At 45.5% G+C, this 21,261-nt stretch overlaps 1 protein-coding gene and 2 non-coding genes across 4 annotated transcripts in view; all 3 read right to left on the bottom strand.

Moving 5' to 3' along the window:
* Nucleotides 1-13,221: 13,221 nt before the first annotated feature.
* Nucleotides 13,222-21,261, bottom strand: part of LOC138614870 (solute carrier family 25 member 3-like) — an 8,732-nt gene continuing 692 nt past the window's right edge. Inside the window, exons 2-8 of one of the 2 annotated variants that reach the window (XM_069688465.1) lie at nucleotides 21,210-21,261; nucleotides 18,573-18,697; nucleotides 17,838-18,017; nucleotides 16,609-16,790; nucleotides 15,281-15,453; nucleotides 14,824-14,934; nucleotides 13,222-13,672 (exon numbers count right to left, since the gene is read on the bottom strand). The exon at nucleotides 21,210-21,261 is cut by the window's right edge and continues 107 nt beyond it. In XM_069688465.1, the coding sequence (XP_069544566.1) occupies nucleotides 13,512-13,672; nucleotides 14,824-14,934; nucleotides 15,281-15,453; nucleotides 16,609-16,790; nucleotides 17,838-18,017; nucleotides 18,573-18,697; nucleotides 21,210-21,261 (984 nt within the window). In that variant the 3' untranslated portion in view covers nucleotides 13,222-13,511. Of the gene's footprint in view, nucleotides 13,673-14,823; nucleotides 14,935-15,280; nucleotides 15,454-16,608; nucleotides 16,791-17,837; nucleotides 18,018-18,572; nucleotides 18,698-19,796; nucleotides 19,922-21,209 lie in introns of both variants that reach the window. The other variant, XM_069688463.1, reaches the window with a different exon arrangement.
* On the bottom strand, nucleotides 14,594-14,794 carry LOC138614872 (small nucleolar RNA SNORA53). Its single transcript, XR_011310355.1, has one exon. It is a non-coding gene; the product is annotated as a small nucleolar RNA SNORA53 (small nucleolar RNA).
* On the bottom strand, nucleotides 16,347-16,547 carry LOC138614871 (small nucleolar RNA SNORA53). Its single transcript, XR_011310354.1, has one exon. It is a non-coding gene; the product is annotated as a small nucleolar RNA SNORA53 (small nucleolar RNA).

Genomic DNA, 21,261 nt, shown 5'->3' with positions numbered 1-21,261 from the left:
CCAACGTTGGATCAACACCGTCCTGGAGCTCATCTTGTTTGTGAACTGTTGGCTGCAGCTCTTCTACATTTATCCTGAACAAAACAACAACGATCTATTACATCATGTTATTAGAGATTTTAAAAGATAGGTGTTTTGGTATTTTAATTTGATGTTAATACCTTTGCTAAAACATTTTGAAAGAATGATATTTTGATTTTTAATTTACAGACTGTGCTGTGATTTTAGTTTTTTAGTTTTAAACTTAAATAAAAGTCGAGTCGAGTACAGTCGAGTACATTTGTGCTCATTTTGTGAAAGTGTCCGTCTCGTGCTCTTCTTCTCTGTCGGACCGTGATCGGTCACATCTGGACTTCGTCGTGAACGAGGTGTTTCTTCAGCTCCAGGTGTTGAAGAGGTTCGTCCACTCGGTCACGTCTTATCAGCCGAGTTCATGTCCCGAGTGTCTTATGGGTTCAACAGTCACTGGGTCACTTTGAGAAACAATGGACACAAACACACCCACCAACCCTCCTCCTCTTCCTCCTCCCCTTCTCCTCCTCCTCCTCCTCTTCCTCCTCCCCTCCTCCTCCTTCTCTTCCTCCTCCCCCTCCTGATGCTGCATACATGTCACGCAAGATGATGATGATGATGGTGGTGGTGATGATGATGATGATGATGGTGATGATGATGATGGTGGTGGTGATGATGATGATGATGGTGATGATGATGGTGGTGATGCAGTCTGAGAGCCAATAGGATGCTGCCGTCATGCCTCTCTCTTCCTCCAATAAGACGAGAGGATGCTCATCCCTTTAAGGCGCCCACTCTCACTCACTATGTGAGCAGTGAGGAGTGATGGAGGGATCTGATTGGTCAGTGGAAGGGGGCGGGGCTAACATAGCATAGTGTTACGTAACATCCCACTGTCTCTCCTTCTTTATCAGCTGGTCTCCTTATCTCTCATCCTCAACGTTCTCATGTCTCACACAATCCTCTGTCTCACTGTCTCCCTGTCTCACTGTCTCTCTGTCTCTCTGTCTCACTGTCTCACTGTCTCTCTGTCCCACTGTCTCTCTGTCTCTCTGTCTCACTGTCTCACTGTCTCTCTGTCCCACTGTCTCTCTGTCTCTCTGTCTCACTGTCTCTCTGTCTCACTGTCTCTCTGTCCCACTGTCTCTCTGTCTCTGTGTCTCACTGTCTCTCTGTCTCTCTGTCTCTCTGTCTCGCTGTCTCTCTGTCTCTCTGTCCCACTGTTTCTCTGTCTCTGTGTCTCACTGTCTCTCTGTCTCACTGTCTCTCTGTCTCCACTGTGGGTCCACTGAGGGCCACTGAGGGTCACTGAGGGTCCACTGAGGGTCACTGAGGGTCACTGAGGGTCACTGAGGGTCACTGAGGGCCAATGAGGGTCCACTGAGGGCCAATGAGGGTCACTGAGGGTCACTGAGGGTCACTGAGGGCCAATGAGGGTCCACTGAGGGCCAATGAGGGTCACTGAGGGTCACTGAGGGTCACTGAGGGTCACTGAGGGCCAATGAGGGTCCACTGAGGGTCACTGAGGGTCACTGAGGGTCACTGAGGGCCAATGAGGGTCCACTGAGGGTCCCAATGAGGGTCACTGAGGGCCAATGAGGGTCACTGAGGGCCACTGAGGGCCAATGAGGGTCCACTGAGGGTCCACTGAGGGTCCACTGAGGGCCAATGAGGGTCACTGAGGGTCACTGAGGGTCACTGAGGGTCCACTGAGGGTCACTGAGGGTGACTGAGGGTCCACTGAGGGTCACTGAGGGTCACTGAGGGTCACTGAGGGTCCCAATGAGGGTCCACTGAGGGTCCCAATGAGGGTCACTGAGGGCCACTAGGGGCTGGCTCCAAAAACCCTGTGGGCTAGCAGACTCCCATTCAGAGAAATGACATGAAATACAAAGTCTGTCATTTTTTTAAACATCATTCTGTCGTTTTCATGCCAAAAGGTTCAAAGGTTACGTTTAGTTTTCCATTTTTGTTTTGCTTGTCTTTTTAGTTGTTGGAGAAAAAGCGTCCTTCAGGCCGTTCTCAGAAACTGTCCTCTGAAATTAAAGAAGCCGTCGCGGCTGGAGCAGAACGCTTTCCTCAGTGTTTCTCTATAACCTTTTATCGAACACAGTTTTAGTTCATATTTTCCTCGATTCGTTACGATTGCACACACACTGGTATTCACAGAGTAACTCTTTGCTGACTGGACGCGCTCTGGTTGAATAGATGTATCTGGTTAACCCAGCGTGGTCTGCTCTTATCCATCCAGCATGCTTATATTCTGACCATCTCCATATATGGACCTACGTCCTGCATGCTTATATTCTGACCATCTCCATATATGGACCTACGTCCTGCATGCTTATATTCTGACCATCTCCATATATGGACCTACGTCCTGCATGCTTATATTCTGACCATCTCCATATATGGACCTACGTCCTGCATGCTTATATTCTGACCATCTCCATATATGGACCTACGTCCATCAGGCCTGTGCTCTGCACTTCTTCCTGGAAGAACACATAGCTGACCTCCAGGTTGGGACCTATGTGTAGCTGGCAGACATCCATGTATGGACATATAGCTGACACCCATGTACGTCCCACCCCCACCTCTTTGTAACGGGAGGGTATAAAGGCTTTTCCTTAGAAAGTTGAAGAAATTCTGCAGTCCAGTAAACTGTGTTTCTTCCCATGATTCATGTCCAATAAAGAAATTCTGATGAATTGATCTTCGACTCTGTGACCAGTCTGTTGAAAGGAAATCAACCACAGCAGACGTGAAGTGGACGGTTACTGTTCCTGACAGAGGGCTCAAACTGCTGACCTGCGTTCAATCCTCCGACCAATCAGGACGCAGGCTGCTCCCAGTCAGTGGCTGGCATCACTGATAAAGCAACGTGTTGACAGAAGCACCTCTTGTGTTTTCAACTGTGACGGGCTGAACAATCCACTGTTAGATAACCTCAGGCAGCTTATGTAAGAGAGGAGGGTGTGAATGCACCACGAACATCCCTCCAGGGTTTCTGTTTACCGTCCACGTCTTAATAACCTTCAACTGATCTCCACCATAGTCAGTAAAACGGTACTGAAGCTGTATTTGGGACGCCGGATGAACTCGAAGGGGCTTTGGGGCTTAAAACGTAACTTCCTGTCGCTGCACCGGGACAGATTCACTCTGTTCCAAGTTAGTTTAACACGTACATTTTGAATATGTCCCACCAGCAGCCTGACACTGTGAAGGTCTTAAATAAATAAAGACACTCCTTTAATGCCAGTTAGTAACTTCCCCTATTTATCACTGATAAACACCGAACTAACATTTATTAAATCAATTATAACACATCACGCTGATGTCAGTCTGTGTGCTCCTGCAACCCACCAGAATGATTATGACCGTCAGCACAATATAACTGGAGGATATAATCACGATATGAAGTTCATTTCTCGGCGACAGGGTTGGTGTTTGTTTCTAATCAATTTCAGACATGCGTCTAACGTGTGTGAGCGATGTGAGACTTGTGTACGAGGTCAGAGGTCAGCCATATGGAGGCTCTCAGGCCTTGAGGAGGACATGTTCCTGCAGCTTGTTGGCAGGTTCTTCTGTGTCGTATGTTCAGAGTCAGGAAGAAGAATCATCAACACGCTTCAAATTATGAAGGTGCAGAAAATGACCAACGAAAATGAGTCCTGTGGTCTCGATATAGAAAGTTGTGTTCATGTAGTCTCCTTCGAGAAGGATGGAGGTTCACCTACATACATTTCCACTGCACATCCGTGTTTTTTTAATTCCTCTCTCCAGTCCTGTTGTTTGGTCACATGACTGCTGTGTGCATCACCTTCCACCCTTCAGCAGAGACCAGCCTCATATTTCATCCACCTTCCCTCTGATGATGGTTTTTACAGTAGCCTTTATGTTTGCTTACCTCGCTGAGGGGTCAAAGGTCAGCTCAGGTCAGCTCGTCACATTTCTAGCTTCTTTCATGGCCTTAACCCTCCTGTTGTCCTCGGGTCAAAATGACCCGCAGCTGTGTTCAACCAACTTCTATTTTATTTCTATATTTTTATATTTTTTGGGATCATTGGTCATTATTCTTTAAAGAAACCCTCACAGCCTCCTTGTCACCAATGATCCCAAAAAATATGAAAATAAAATAGAACTTGGTTGAACACAGCTGCGGGTCAACAGGAGGGTTAACCTGTCAGATTAATGGATATGTACCTTTACAAATAAACCTGAGCTGTTGCCTCTTCACTTTCTAAAACTCTTCTCTAACCTACAGTGAAAGTAAAAAGGTGTTTAAAGATTCACACACGTGGATGAAGTATAGCCCCCCCTCCCCCACTCCGCTGCCACAGACCTGCCATTTATTCCTCCCACTGCACATTCCTCAGAGCGAGCCAGGCCACGCCTCCTCGTCCACGTGACAGCAACGCGGCTGTTTGACCTCCAAACCCAGCATGGGGCTGCAAGGACAGCGTCTGCAGGCATGAAGGCACTCGCACATGCGCCATCTTGCTCTCGTCTGACCCACTTCTGTCTCTGTGTGTCCGTCAGTCCTCAGAGGACACAGCAACAAATACACATTCTGAAATTCATGGATGTTTTCCAGAGATTCACCTTTTCATTCCTGCTCTGATTCACGTTGGACTCTCAGACTGAACTGAACAAACTGTTCACCTCAAATCAAAACACTTCGTCATCCAGTACTGAACAAATATCTTTAACTTTAACACACATTCTGTTCCAGCACATTTCACCAGTTTAAATTAATGATTGATCAACGACAGTCTGCAGTTGTAAACAGTGATGATGTCCTACATTATTGTCTTGTTTCTTTTTAAAGTGTGTCATAGACCACACACACACACACACACACACACACACACACACACACACACACACACACACACACACACACACACACACACACACACACACACACACAAAATATCAATCATAAATGAGGGCAAAGTTCTGTTGTTATACACATTTCTGAGTTATTATTGGATGTATATCTAATAGCTGGGATTATCAATTATGGTGCAAGAAATCTTCCATTCAGTAAACCTCCGTAAATTAACCAGAACTCAAGAAATATTAAGCCTCAACATATTTAAGTTTTCACAACTTAAATATGTTGATTACATCCTACATGTGCGCTTTGATTAGAGTTAAATTCACGTTTTTTTATTAGCAGAACTTAAATATTTTCAGTTACTGGAACTTTAAGTTTTCATTCACATTTAAGTTTACAGAACCAACGCTTTCTTTTATGTTAACTCAACTTCACATGTATTAGTCTTTTTATTTATTTTATTTTTTTTAAATATACATGAGTCAAAAACATTCTCTTGTTATTACTCAAAACTCATGTGACTCAAAATTCTAGAACTTTGCAGCAACTCTTTGCATCAATTACGTTAAGTGTAAAAGATTAAAGAGTAAATATTTTCTATCGGACATGGAAACAATTAAAACCCCAGAAAAGTTCATAATATTTGTGAGTGCAGACGAGTGGACCGGGAGGAGGACTGGATGGACCGGGAGGAGGACAGGATGGACCGGGAGGAGGACAGGATGGGAGGACAGGATGGACCAGGAGGAGGACAGGATGGACCGGGAGGAGGACTGGATGGACCGGGAGGAGGACAGGATGGACCGGGAGGAGGACAGGATGGGAGGACAGGATGGACCAGGAGGAGGACAGGATGGACCGGGAGGAGGACAGGATGGGAGGACATGATGGACCAGGAGGAGGACAGGATGGACCGGGAGGAGGACAGGATGGGAGGACATGATGGACCAGGAGGAGGACTGGATGGACCGGGAGGAGGACTGGATGGACCGGGAGGAGGACTGGATGGACCGGGAGGAGGACAGGATGGGAGGATAGGATGGACCGGGAGGAGGACAGGATGGACCGGAAGGAGGACAGGATGGACCGGAAGGAGGACAGGATGGACCGGGAGGAGGACTGGATGAACAGGAGGAGGACAGGATGGACCGGGAGGAGGACAGGATGGACCGGGAGGAGGACAGGATGGACCGGGAGGAGGACAGAATGGACCAGGAAGAGGACAGGATGGACGGGAGGAGGTAAATAAACTGCAGTGTTGATTAGGGGACGGAGGATCAGCTGCAGGAGGAGCCTTTTTTTTAAATTTCAGTCGGTACTGCAGAATACGTACTGTTGCATGCATTATGCAACAGTATGAAACTTTAGAAGGAGTGTCACGCTTCTGTTTAATTTCTCCTCCTCCTCCTCTTCCTCCTCCTCCTCTTCCTCCTGTTCCTTTTAAAGCCACCAACTCTCAGCAAGGCAGTCATGTGATGTATCTGCTGCTGCACAAAGGATTGTGGGTCATGATTCTGGCTCATGAACTGAACCTGAAATCTTCCTGAGGTCTTCCTATATTGATTTTCTTGATCAAACTTGGTTTTCATGATCATAATAATAATAATAATAATAATAATAATAATAATAATAAACCACAGACACATAAACCAGTTTCTGAAATGAAAAATAAATACTATACAAAATTATACTTTCAGGTGTTGTTTGTTTAATTAGCAAAATAGATAAATTCAATCAACAATTATCAGTTTAAATAACTCAAAAGGAGGAAACTTTTACAGAAACTCAAAATATTTAAGTTAGTTTAATTTTTTCAAATAAAAAATTTCACTACTTAATCTATTTAATTATTTGGAGCATTTGGGTTGACAGTTCAGGTTTCAGGAAGTTTAATAGTGAGGTTGATTCTCCATGAAATCATATTAATGAGTCTATTATAAAGGACAAAATCAAAATTGTAAAGTGATGGGCAACATCTGTTCAATACACAAAACATCTGTTCAAGACACAACACATCTGTTCAAGACACAAAACATTTGTTCAAGACATCACATTTGTTCAAGACACAAAACATTTGTTCAAGACACAAAACATTTTTTCAAGACAACACATTTGTTCAAGACAACACATCTGTTCAAGACACAAAACATCTGTTCAAGACATAAAACATCTGTTCAAGACATAAAACATCTGTTCAAGACACAACACATCTGTTCAAGACACAAAACATCTGTTCAAGACACAAAACATCTGTTCAAGACATAAAACATCTGTTCAAGACACAACACATCTGTTCAAGACACAAAACATCTGTTCAAGACACAAAACATCTGTTCAAGACAAAACACATCTGTTCAAGACAACACATCTGTTCAAGACACAAAACATTTGTTCAAGACAACACATCTGTTCAAGACACAACACATCTGTTCAAGACACAAAACATCTGTTCAAGACAACACATCTGTTCAAGACACAAAACATCTGTTCAAGACAACACATCTGTTCAAGACACAAAACATCTGTTCAAGACACAACACATCTGTTCAAGACACAACACATCTGTTCAAGACACAACACATCTGTTCAAGACAACACATCTGTTCAAGACACAAAACATCTGTTCAAGACACAACACATCTGTTCAAGACACAACACATCTGTTCAAGACATAAAACATCTGTTCAAGACACAACACATCTGTTCAAGACACAAAACATCTGTTCAAGACACAAAACATCTGTTCAAGACAAAACACTTCTGTTCAAGACAACACATCTGTTCAAGACACAAAACATTTGTTCAAGACAACACATCTGTTCAAGACACAACACATCTGTTCAAGACACAAAACATCTGTTCAAGACAACACATCTGTTCAAGACACAAAACATCTGTTCAAGACAACACATCTGTTCAAGACACAAAACATCTGTTCAAGACACAACACATCTGTTCAAGACATAAAACATCTGTTCAAGACATAAAACATTTGTTCAAGACACAAAACATCTGTTCAAGACACAAAACATCTGTTCAAGACACAACACATCTGTTCAAGACACAACACATCTGTTCAAGACACAACACATCTGTTCAAGACACAAGACATCTGTTCAAGACACAACACATCTGTTCAAGACACAAAACATCTGTTCAAGACACAACACATCTGTTCAAGACACAAAACATCTGTTCAAGACACAACACATCTGTTCAAGACACAAAACATCTGTTCAAGACACAACACATCTGTTCAAGACACAAAACATCTGTTCAAGACACAAAACATTTGTTCAAGACAACACATCTGTTCAAGACACAAAACATTTGTTCAAGACAACACATCTGTTCAAGACACAAAACATCTGTTCAAGACACAACACATCTGTTCAAGACACAAAACATCTGTTCAAGACACAACACATCTGTTCAAGACACAACACATCTGTTCAAGACAACACATCTGTTCAAGACACAAAACATCTGTTCAAGACACAAAACATCTGTTCAAGACACAACACATCTGTTCAAGACACAACACATCTGTTCAAGACACAACACATCTGTTCAAGACACAAAACATCTGTTCAAGACACAACACATCTGTTCAAGACACAACACATCTGTTCAAGACAACACATCTGTTCAAGACACAAAACATCTGTTCAAGACACAACACATCTGTTCAAGACACAACACATCTGTTCAAGACATAAAACATCTGTTCAAGACATAAAACATCTGTTCAAGACACAACACATCTGTTCAAGACACAACACATCTGTTCAAGACAACACATCTGTTCAAGACACAAAACATTTGTTCAAGACACAACACATCTGTTCAAGACACAAAACATCTGTTCAAGACATAAAACATCTGTTCAAGACACAACACATCTGTTCAAGACACAACACATCTGTTCAAGACACAAAACATCTGTTCAAGACACAACACATCTGTTCAAGACACAAAACATCTGTTCAAGACATAAAACATCTGTTCAAGACACAACACATCTGTTCAAGACACAACACATCTGTTCAAGACACAACACATCTGTTCAAGACACAAAACATCTGTTCAAGACACAACACATCTGTTCAAGACACAAAACATCTGTTCAAGACACAACACATCTGTTCAAGACACAAAACATCTGTTCAAGACACAAAACATTTGTTCAAGACAACACATCTGTTCAAGACACAAAACATTTGTTCAAGACAACACATCTGTTCAAGACACAAAACATCTGTTCAAGACACAACACATCTGTTCAAGACACAAAACATCTGTTCAAGACACAACACATCTGTTCAAGACACAACACATCTGTTCAAGACAACACATCTGTTCAAGACACAAAACATCTGTTCAAGACACAAAACATCTGTTCAAGACACAACACATCTGTTCAAGACACAACACATCTGTTCAAGACACAACACATCTGTTCAAGACACAACACATCTGTTCAAGACACAACACATCTGTTCAAGACACAACACATCTGTTCAAGACAACACATCTGTTCAAGACACAAAACATCTGTTCAAGACACAACACATCTGTTCAAGACACAACACATCTGTTCAAGACACAACACATCTGTTCAAGACACAACACATCTGTTCAAGACAACACATCTGTTCAAGACACAAAACATCTGTTCAAGACACAACACATCTGTTCAAGACACAACACATCTGTTCAAGACACAACACATCTGTTCAAGACACAACACATCTGTTCAAGACAAAACATCTGTTCAAGACAACCTGATAAATTTCAGTCTCTATACTCACAGAACCCAAAACATTGAGAGACTTCACCTGATCACGGCTTTCTTTTTTTTTAGTTCCCAACAATATTATGTTTCTGTAAATTCTTCCTGAGCTTCATCTCTCACAAAAAACAGACTCTTCTTTTGAACAGGAAACTCTTATTGTTGTCTTTGGTTTTATATTTCTTTGTTAATGCTGCAAGTATAAAACTAGTAATGAAACACGTATAATCATAAGAAGTTTGTTGTAGCTTCAGAAACGAGAACAAAGTGGATCAAAGCGTTAAAGCTGGTGGTCTGGCTGCCTGTTTGTTCTGGACCTGATGATGAAGCTGAGCTGACGGCCGTCAGGTTTCCATCAACTGACACCAAATGTGGAAATTACAGCTGCGATCGTACAAAAAAGATGAGACGTACAAACTGAGAAACCTCCGCTGCTGCTTTTTATCAAATCAAACAATGACACTGTGATCACTCAAACAGGGAACACATAAATGGACTCCATTTCTAGTGACCCGGAGGACCTCTCCCCGTCAGCAGGCCCGCGAGGCGACGCCGAGATGGAGCCGGTTCTGGCAGGAGATCTGTTACTGCTGCAAATGTACAAAGTGCCTATTTATGAGCAACAAATGGATTCTGATGATAGCTGCAGTACATCTGTAGGCTGTGTGTGCGTGTGTGTGTGTGTGTGTGTGTGTGTGTGTGTGTGTGTGTGTGTGTGTGTGTGTGTGTGTGTGTGTGTGTGTGTGTGTGTGTGTGTGTGTGTGTGTGTGTGTGTGTGTGTGTGTGTGTGTGTGTGTGTGTGTGTGTGTGTGTGTGTGTGTGTGTGTGTGTGTGTGTGTGTGTGTGTGTGTGTGTGTGTGTGTGTGTGTGTGTGTGTGTGTGTGTGTGTGTGTGTGTGTGTGTGTGTGTGTGTGTGTGTGTGTGTGTGTGTGTGTGTGTGTGTGTGTGTGTGTGTGTGTGTGTGTGTGTGTGTGTGTGTGTGTGTGTGTGTGTGTGTGTGTGTGTGTGTGTGTGTGTGTGTGTGTGTGTGTGTGTGTGTGTGTGTGTGTGTGTGTGTGTGTGTGTGTGTGTGTGTGTGTGTGTGTGTGTGTGTGTGTGTGTGTGTGTGTGTGTGTGTGTGTGTGTGTGTGTGTGTGTGTGTGTGTGTGTGATTGTGTGTGTGTGTGTGTGTGTGTGTGTGTGTGTGTGTGTGTGTGTGTGTGTGTGTGTGTGTGTGTGTGTGTGTGTGTGTGTGTGTGTGTGTGTGTGTGTGATTGTGTGATTGTGTGTGTGTGTGTGTGTGTGTGTGTGTGTGTGTGTGTGTGTGTGTGTGTGTGTGTGTGTGTGTGTGTGTGTGTGTGTGTGTGTGTGTGTGTGTGTGTGTGTGTGTGTGTGTGTGTGTGTGTGTGTGTGTGTGTGTGTGTGTGTGTGTGTGTGTGTGTGTGTGTGTGTGTGTGTGTGTGTGTGTGTGTGTGTGTGTGTGTGTGTGTGTGTGTGTGTGTGTGTGTGTGTGTGTGTGTGTGTGTGTGTGTGTGTGTGTGTGTGTGTGTGTGTGAGGTTCAGATCATTCCATGAGCAGATCTGCAGGTTAGGACGTCATGTTGGACTCTGTCCACCTGATAAATGATGTCTCATCCAGTCTGAAACACACCTCCTGGTGATTTGTATGATTCCCTGCTGCTCTATTAAATATTACAAAGTGCAGCATCACGAGGGGGCGGTGGGAGGACACGCAGAGGACACGCAGAGGACACCACGTGATTGAAACGACAGAAACATGAGACAGACACGTTTTATTCTTGGTTTTATTCTTGAGTTTTGTAAAGTTTGAAGATCCAGAAACATTTAAAAACACAGAAAATCTGACCTGTAAAATAAGAACTATTTCCGGTCATTGCTGAAACTGATCAGAGGTATTGATCGTGTTCACTGCTTCATTCAAAGCTCACATTTCCTCCAGTGGTTTCCTTCCATTGAAGGTGACGCTCAGCTGGATTTTCGTCCAGGTGAATCCACCTGCAGCTGTGATCACCTGTCAGCGAGGTGGTCCCGTCTCAGGTCTCTGGTCCCGTCTCAGGTCTCTGGTCCCGTCTCAGCTTTCCAGCAGAACTTTGTCAGAGTTGAAAACATCCGAACCAAGACGAAGAGCCAGAAGTCCCGTTGTTCTTCTGAGAAAAGAGGGTCTCTCAGGTTTCTATGGAGATCAGAAACACTTTGTGGAAATTAAATCTGTTTATCCAAAACACAAACATGCAGAACAAAAGTGATCAAATCTTTAGAAGATCAATACATCAAGATTAGTTCAGACAAACAGGAAAGCAGCTTCATGATAGCAGACAAAACCTAAAGAAGACTTCAGTCAGCGACAGCAGGAATCAGGATGATGAACCCCCAAACTATTTGCATTAAATGTGCCGTCAGACGGTCGGTCGAGCTGGACCCTGCGGAGGTTCCCTGTCTGTCCGCAGGACGTCGAGCTGGACCCTGCGGAGGTTCCCTGTCTGTCCGCAGGACGTCGAGCTGGACCCTGCGGAGGTTCCCTGTCTGTCCGCAGGACGTCGAGCTGGACCCTGAGGAGGTTCCGTCTGTCCGCAGGACGTCGAGCTGGACGCTGCGGAGGTTCCCTGTCTGTCCGCAGGACGTCGAGCTGGACCCTGAGGAGGTTCCGTCTGTCCGCAGGACGTCGAGCTGGACCCTGCGGAGGTTCCCTGTCTGTCCGCAGGACGTCGAGCTGGACCCTGCGGAGGTTCCCTGTCTGTCCGCAGGACGTCGAGCTGGACCCTGCGGAGGTTCCCTGTCTGTCCGCAGGACGTCGAGCTGGACCCTGCGGACGTTCCCTGTCTGTCCGCAGGACGTCGAGCTGGACCCTGCGGAGGTTCCCTGTCTGTCCGCAGGACGTCGGATGAACGGCTCCTACTCACTTTGGAAAGCTTCTGTCTGAAACAGTTTTCCATGACCTCTTCTTTTTTCTTGTGCACTCTGCAGCCATGCTCGACCCGAGCTGAACAATGACGTCACTTGTTCCGCACAGAGAACCGTGGCGTAAGAGCGCCCTCTGGTGGTCGAAGAATTACACTTGAAAGTTTCCATTTTAGTTTCATCAACCGCACCATGTAAGGAAAGTGATCTCGGATACAAACTTTATATATTTGACACTTTCAGCTGACATTTCTTTTTTTTTTTTTTTTCACATTTACAGTCAAGTTTTTAGATGTTTTTGCAATTTTTTTTCAGTCATCTTTTCCTGTGGTTTGAAAATCAGTCCGGACTCACGATGACTTTCAGTCCTACAAAGATGTTTCATTAACAGTTGAAATGCAGAATCTGAAGAATCTCAGCCGTAAATGTTCACTGGTCCTTTAAGATTAATGTCCCACACTTTGTAATCCGTGATGATCATCTAAACTTATTAAAACGGTACAGAAAGCAGACGGTCCTCATTAAACATCTTGATGGAAGAACAGTTCAGCTGTTAGTTTTTTCAGGTCAGAATGATGTGAAGTTAAAGAGAACATCATCATTAACTCAATTAATCCTCTCAACTGATGAAATACATTCAAGTAAGAATCCAGAAGGAAGAAAGAGGCGTGAGCCGTTTTCCAGGGAAACATTTCATTTATTAGAATGTCCACATATTCTAACGACAGGAATTGATAAAACCAGACTGGTGTTTCTACAGAGGAACATTTGTCAGACTCTCGGTCCGACAGCTCCAGCTTCTCTCCTTTTCGTTTTAAATATACACGAGAAGCAGCAGCCGTGCGCTGAGGGGAGCAGCAGCTCAGGACATAAATATAGAAAACTGCTCTGTGCTGCGGTCGGGGGTCACGTGTCTGCTCTGGAGGCTGCGGCTCGGTGGGGGAGGGGGGTGGGGGTGGGGGGGCTTTACTCAGTGAGGCCAAGCTTCTTCTTCAGGGACTCGGGCATCTCGGGGGGAGGAGGGCGGGGCAGGCGGAAGTACACCTTGACGGAGTCGTAGATGAACCACTGCAGGGCGGTCAGAGTACCGATCATGATGATACGGGCGACCAGACCTTTCCACACACCTGAGGAGGAGCAGAGTTACATCTCTGGACACGTACAACACATCAGGACAGACTGCAGGACAGACTACAGGACAGACTACAGGACAGACTGCAGGACAGACTACAGGCAAATCAGACTTCTTTCCTCCAATCAGATCTTTAGGACAGACTGTTACTGCTCTGATCAGATCAGATTTGGTGTGAATGGGTTGCTATGGTAACGACGTACACGCAGCTACGCCTTCCAACACGGAAGTGACAGCAGACAGTCATATTCAGCTTCTGTACATGGAGTGTTGTTGTTGTTGTTGTTGTTGACCTCTAAAGCGCTGCGAGTGACGCAAGAAATGTGATTCAACCAGCAGAGCGTCCGGCCTGAGAGCATCTGTAGAAATCTGACTGGAGTCACATTTCAAACCTTCAAATGAGGTTCGGATCCAGATTGCAAAAATCACATTGAATGAGTTTCTTTTGCCGGTCAGACTTTCAAAAATGAATGTGATACGACATAAACAGGATTTGGACCGGCAGTCTGAACGGTAGAAGAACCTGTGACTCAGGTAAACGTCGTGCTGCTCAGACAAACTGAACTTGACTCAATTAAGTCCCGTCTTCTCGTTTCCTTTCTCAGATAATTCTTTTAGTTTTCTACATTTGTTCTCGTGAACGTGGAAAATATAAACACTTGACCAAAATAACCAGTTTCAGTGTTTGAATACATTTACAGGAAAAAAATACCAGATATTTTATGTTCATACAAGAACTAATGTAAATTCAAGACCACCAAAAAGCAGCGTGGTTCAATTCAGTGTAACTGAATACAGAAACAGGATCATGTGACTGATCCAACATCATTATACCACATAGAAAACCTTTAACTACAGCAGGTGATCAGACTTCATATAAAACATGGAGCTCAGATGTTCTGTTGTAATATAGAAACATGTCCGCCCCCCAGGCTGGCAGCACCGGGAGGTCCCGGTCTGAAGACAGGGTTGCCGGTGCAGCAGATGGGCCGGGGGGGCAGGTAGACTGATCTCACACGCCAATGACTCAAGCACCTCCAACTGTACAGCCGGAAAGCTGCCGAGGAGCTCTGCTCAGAGAGCAGCGCCCTCCAGAGGTGGATCTAAGGAACGTGTTGCCAACAGATGGATCGGGTGGATACCAACCTCTGGGCCCCAGCTTCTTGAGGACCCCAACGGCGGTGCTGCCCCTCTCCTTGTTCAGCACCGACACCACCGAGTCAGCAGGGTGGGACACAATGGCACAGAACACACCAGCTGAAACACACACACACACACACACACACACACACACACACACACACACACACACACACACACACACACACACACACACACACACACACACACACATCAGAGGACTGGCAGCTGCGTGGTCGTATGACGTCGCTGGAAGCAGGTAAACTGGTAGATATCGCTGTCAGTATGAAGCTACATGAGAAATATCCACCAACTACTGAAACTGGACGGACATCTTTAAACCATCATGATTACAGGGCGTTTAAACCGCTGCCGCTTCAATTCAAGTGATATTCAAGTTTGAATGACGTGCTTCCTGTTCAATGAGGAGAGGAGGGATTTCTTAAATGTTTCCGTGACTCACCGATGTAACCGGCCGTGAAGGTGACGACCAGCTGCTCCGACTTGCTGCACTCGCTGCGGGGTTTGGGAACGGCGTACTTGTAGAGCAGCTCCACGGTGCGCTCGAAGCAGGCGAACTTCATCATGGTGTAGGGGATCTGCCTCATCCACAGGGGCACCACGCCCTTGTAGAAACTAGACCGAAGAAGGAAATGATACATCCAGCGCCGAAGACACCAACACATCCAACAGACCGCCGCGTCCACACGAAGGAAGATTCAACCACCAGTCGGATAAAGGTTGTTTTTTTGTTGATTTTATACACTTTATTAATCCCCGAGGGGAAATGTCTTCACTACAGCAGGGGGGCTCTCAGGGGGGAGCTGCTGCAGCAGGCTGCCACTAGCGCGGCACCAGGTAACCTGACCTGAGGTGCATGTTTTTGGATGATGGGAGGAAGCCGGAGAACCCGGAGAGAACCCACGCAAGCACAGGGAGAACATGCAAACTCTGCACAGAAAGGCCCAGGACCGGATTCGAACCCGGAACCTTTTTGCTGTGAGGCGACAGTGCTAACCACTGCACCACCGTGCCGCCCTAATTAAGATTTTTTTTTCCCCTCCTAGTTTATGTGGGAATTGTTGAATTGTTGAAATGTCACAACTTCCTATATTTGTTTCTAACTAAAAGCTCCCGTTTCAAATTAAAAGCTCTCTGTTGTTTCCACACACGCTCCGGACAAACACCGGCTCGGAAAAACAACCTTTTGTAGAGTTAAAAATCCAGTTTGCGTTTCACCATCTCAACCCTAATCAGTGTCGATGTTTTAAACTGGCTGATCAGCAAAAATTGAAGATGAACTCATAATTGGTGAAGAATATTTGAGTGTTTTTTTCTCTGTGATTTGGTTCCTTTACTTTCCTCATTTACACACAGTAAACACTTCACTCTTTTCCAAACAACCTATTGTCCTGAATGAGGTTTGGTTGTGAACTCTGATGTGACCGCAGTACAACAACTTTACTACATCATCAAACTCTAGACCTTAAAGTCCCACATGCTCTCTGTACAGACTATGAAACATGAAACATGTCCGCCCCCCAGGCTGGCAGCACCGGGAGGTCCCGGTCTGAAGACAGGGTTGCCGGTGCAGCAGATGGGCCGGGGGGGCAGGTAGACTGATCTCACACGCCAATGACTCAAGCACCTCCAACTGTACAGCCGGAAAGCTGCCGAGGAGCTCTGCTCAGAGAGCAGCGCCCTCCAGAGGTGGATCTAAGGAACGTGTTGCCAACAGCTTCAACTACTTCCCGCCACCGATCGTGGGCCGGTCGGTCGGAGCACACTTACGCCCACAGCCCCTCCTCTGCAAACATCTTGGGGACACACTGCCGGAGGGTGTTGGCGTAGCCCGGCTGGGTCTGGATACGAACTTTGGCCGCCTCCATGGGAGCCAGAGCGATGTCGGCAAAGAACTCTGCGCTGGCTGAGGCGGCCAGGTACAGCGATGTCCTCCACAGGTAGGTGTTCTCCTGTTGGGGGGGGACACCACACATGGTTTTACTGAAGACGCCGAAGTCCACGCTGGACTCAAACTCTGACATTAGATGCTTTTTTCTTTTTTTCAGTTTATGGTATTAAGGCAACAACAAAGGTGAAGCAGAAAAAAAGCACCTTTAACTCATGAAGACTGGATGTAACAGCTGCTCCTCCCTTCAGACCTGGATGACACCGTCACACCGTATTGTAATCTGAGCTGCAGACAGTGTACCAACGATGTACACAACTGTCTGAGCAAGTGAAGCCCTCATTTCAAATGAAATAAAGACATCAGAAGCTGCTTCCATCTATAAAGATGCGTTTTTATCAATAGTGTGAAATGTTACTTTTCCTTCCTGCTCCAGAGCACCTTCAGATGGACCGGTGTCTGTGGTGACGGGTTTTCCTGCTTCCCCAGTTGTACAGAGCTCCCGTCCTCCGTCAGCTCCAGCTGCTCGGCCCTTCTCATCGTGGAGGTGATTCTGTCTGCAGACTTGCAGCTGACTGGAGGTTTTATTTTTCACACCATTAGCCAGTAAACTCTGGAGACTGGAGTGTGTGAAACTCCCAGGAGCTCTGCCGTTTTAGAAACTCTCCACCGGCCCGTCTGCCACCAACATGTAGGTCACAGATCTCACTTTCCTCTTCTGAGGTTTGATGGGAACATTAAGTTTGTGTGAACAACTGATGTTCCTAATAAAAGTGCTCAGTGAGTAAATGAAGAATCAGGAATGAACCCATGTTGACTGTTTAAACGGGTCAAACCGCGCTGCCCGGCTGCTTCATGACCCAACACGTGGATGTGAATGGGACCACCCGAGGCCGGTTTGTCCACCCCTCCCCCATTTCCATTAACTGTCAATCATCTCCCAGACGGTGTCCCAGGTTTGATCTGGATTATCGTGACATGGGAGAAACCCGTGTTGAAGGAGGTCAACGAGTACCGATTGGTACTAAATGTTCATGCTGATGAAATATAGCAGCTGCTGTATTTTGCGGAGCTCGACTGAGATAAATGTTAATAAATGTGCTGGACTCGCCTCTCCCAGCATGTCACTGTAGAAGATCTTGAACATTTCGTAGAAGCCGAACTTGCAGAGTCCCTGCATGGAGTAGCCGATGAAGGTGGGGGCCCAGCCCTTCGCCAGGCCTCGGACACCATCTTCCTTCACCGTTACCGAGAAGCCGTTGCCGATGCTCTTGTATTTATCTGGGTTCACCTGAGGAGCAGAAACACTACAGTAATTACACACGTCAACAAATCCCGTGCAGACTTGTGTAAGCTCGTGAGACGACTGGTCTTGGACGTGTGCCGTGAACCAACTCGTAAACCTGATGTTTTCACGTGAAAGTGGTTTGGCTGAATCTTCTGAGCTCGGGGAAATGCTTCTCTGCTGCACTGAGTGAGTCACTCTTCGACTGGAGGCTTTTTTTCCTCGCTGGTAAATGATCTTTTAAACTAGGAGACTCCATTTTAAAATATCAGTGACTGTTTTTAAAAATCCAACACTATAATAAGACAGAATGACATGTAAATTCAACCATGACAACACATTGTGTGGACAAGAGTTAAATATGTACCATCAACTGAATATAATATCAATATTTTCTGTTATAGTCAGGTTTTAAAATCTAAAACTGTCTCCTTTATCTGTTCATTGAAACTGAAGAGGGTTTCTTATTCCACACTGTACAAAAACCTTTCCTATTACTGCTCACTGAGGGTGCAGGAGCTGCTGGCTATCCTTTCTGCTGTAAGGTTCAGCTGTACAAACCTGCAGGCGGCACTTGACAAGGTCGAGCGGCACCACTGCTGTGTGAGTGAGGCCACAGCTCAGGATGCCCCCAAAGCCACACAGGGCATAGTACTTTGAGGAGCCAAACTCGCAGCTGACTCCCTCTGTGGGAGAAGGGAGGGGACACACAACATGCATGCAACATGCAGGGTCACATGCAACACAGGACAAAAAAAATCAGCACCAAACCAGAGCCACATCATGGAAGAGCTGCCACCGCAGCAGGGAAACATCCTGTCCCATCTGTGGATGGTTTAAATGCAGTGACAGTCCTCTTCCATCATAAACTCTGCCACTAACATGCCACCATTTATTAGGATGTCCCACCGGTTGATCAAGTCATTGTACACCTGATTTCAGAACGAGCCCTCAAGGACCACGGTGGTGTTTTGCAGGTTCAGCCATTCACTACAGAAGTCCATCACTGCTCAGCCTTCTCCAACTCATTATTTTTTTTAAATAAAAAAAAAGAAAATCTTTAAATTTGTCATCAACGTCTAATACACATGTTTATGAAGCAGTTGGATATCATTGGCTGCCATTATACCATTTGTGGTATAATTTGAAAGTGTTCAGGCAGTCAAAGTGGCTTGTAGTTAACTGGCTAAAACAAATGCAAAACATCAGCATCGTCCCACAAATTTGATCAAAATCATCTGAGGAATACAAAATATTTCCACATATTTCATTTAATTTTACACTAAGATCACATCATTTTCTTCTACGAATAAAATATTTGTCTTAAAAGGTACTGTTGACATTTTTTTAACTAGATATTCTAAGACAAAGATAATCAGTTATTACACTAAAACAATCAATGACTGTCTGAATATGTCATCGATCATTTAAACATTCAAACAGTCCTGAAAGACACCTGCTGGTGTGAGTGAGTACAGTCAACATTCATGACATACTGTCCCTCAGGTCTGACCTTCACGAGTCCTCTACTGTGGACTGAGTGGGTGTGGGGTGGGGTGAGGGTGGGGTGGGAATCATTGAACACAAACAGTGGAGCATCATGCATCCACGTGATGATCACTCCAACACATTAGAATCATGGCAATTAAACGATGACAAAAAAATAACTTCTCAACGGGGCTGGCACGATTTCTCCCATGCAATTTAGTGCATTAAAAAAAGACAAAACAACCACGGTGAGGGTGAGACGAGGCGTTAAAATGGCACCGGGCCACAGAAACAGACCTGTATTCTGCATTTGACCAGGTCGAGGGGAACCACGGCCGTGTGCGTGGTGCCACAGCTCAGAATCCCACCAAACCCACACAGGACCAGATACTTCTGAGAGCCGAACTCACAACTGTCCCCCTCTGAGGAGACACAGGGACACTTCAGCAACCTGGCAGCTCACCCTCCTCCTGGGAGCCTTACGGACCAATTTAACAGGATAAAAACACATTATCTGTTCCTTTAATCCAGCTGCACGTCTGGAGAGCTCAAAAACTGCAACCCGGATAGAATTTATTACGCCAGTCTGGCATTTATCCAACAAGCGGCGGTTTAACTTGCAATCTAGAAAACGCTTAGTGTGAAGAAATAAACTCTGATCGCCTTCTGGTCTTACTGGATCGATCCAAGTTAAAACACAACCCAAAGGACTCGGACCTCCACTTAAAATATGGGCTGGAGCACCTCAACCACTGTCAAGAGATCTCCAACAAATCAGTGGTGGAACAAAGGCTCAAAGTGTTTGAGTGACTGTTTCTACCAAATGTCAAAGCGTTTGAGTGACTGTTTCTACCAAATGTCAAAGCGTTTGAGTGACTGTTTCTACCAAATGTCAGTGTTTGAGTGACTGTTTCTACCAAATGTCAGTGTTTGAGTGACTGTTTCTACCAAATGTCAGTGTTTGAGTGACTGTTTCTACCAAATGTCAAAGTGTTTGAGTGACTGTTTCTACCAAATGTCAAAGCGTTTGAGTGACTGTTTCTACCAAATGTCAAAGCGTTTGAGTGACTGTTTCTACCAAATGTCAAAGCGTTTGAGTGACTGTTTCTACCAAATGTCAAAGCGTTTGAGTGACTGTTTCTACCAAATGTCAGTGTTTGAGTGACTGTTTCTACCAAATGTCAGTGTTTGAGTGACTGTTTCTACTCCCTGGGATAAATATATCCAGCTCAAACTTTTGGTAGCTCACCGTCAGGGTCACACAGAGAGAGATGGCCCTTTCCCCATCACCTAACCCAACTACTGCTTCTCCAGTTAAAAGGTGCACCCACCCTGACCCCACCTTGACCCCACCCTGACCCCAGAGCTGGACTCCAGGAGGCCGCAGTGTGACGGCAGGACACCCGTTTGTCCTTCCTTGTCCTTCCTTGTCCTCCACACGCCGCTGCAGTGAAGGCCTATCGGCTAACCGATCAACCCGGTCGTCTCTCCTCTGGTTCAGGACCAATTAAACCGGTTCTGAGCCTCCAGTGCTCACGAGGCTGATCAATAATGAGCCTCCAGTGCTCACGAGGCTGATCAATAATGAGCCTCCAGTGCTCACGAGGCTGATCAATAATGAAGACTTCATTCATTAAGATGGCCGCAACCGGGCTAAACGGTGCAGCTAACCCTAGCCGTCAGGGCGACCTGACTCCCCGCCCGGTTTACCGTCTGCGGTGGCGGCTGCTGCCAGTCTGCGGGTCGTCTGTCCTCGGGGGCT

The sequence above is a fragment of the Brachyistius frenatus genome, unplaced genomic scaffold (assembly GCF_029030835.1).
Source record: "Brachyistius frenatus isolate BFR_SWC_R1_liver_20210118 unplaced genomic scaffold, ASM2903083v1 Contig_603, whole genome shotgun sequence".
NCBI lineage: Eukaryota > Metazoa > Chordata > Actinopteri > Embiotocidae > Brachyistius > Brachyistius frenatus.
This window is presented reverse-complemented; position numbering and strand designations above follow the sequence as displayed.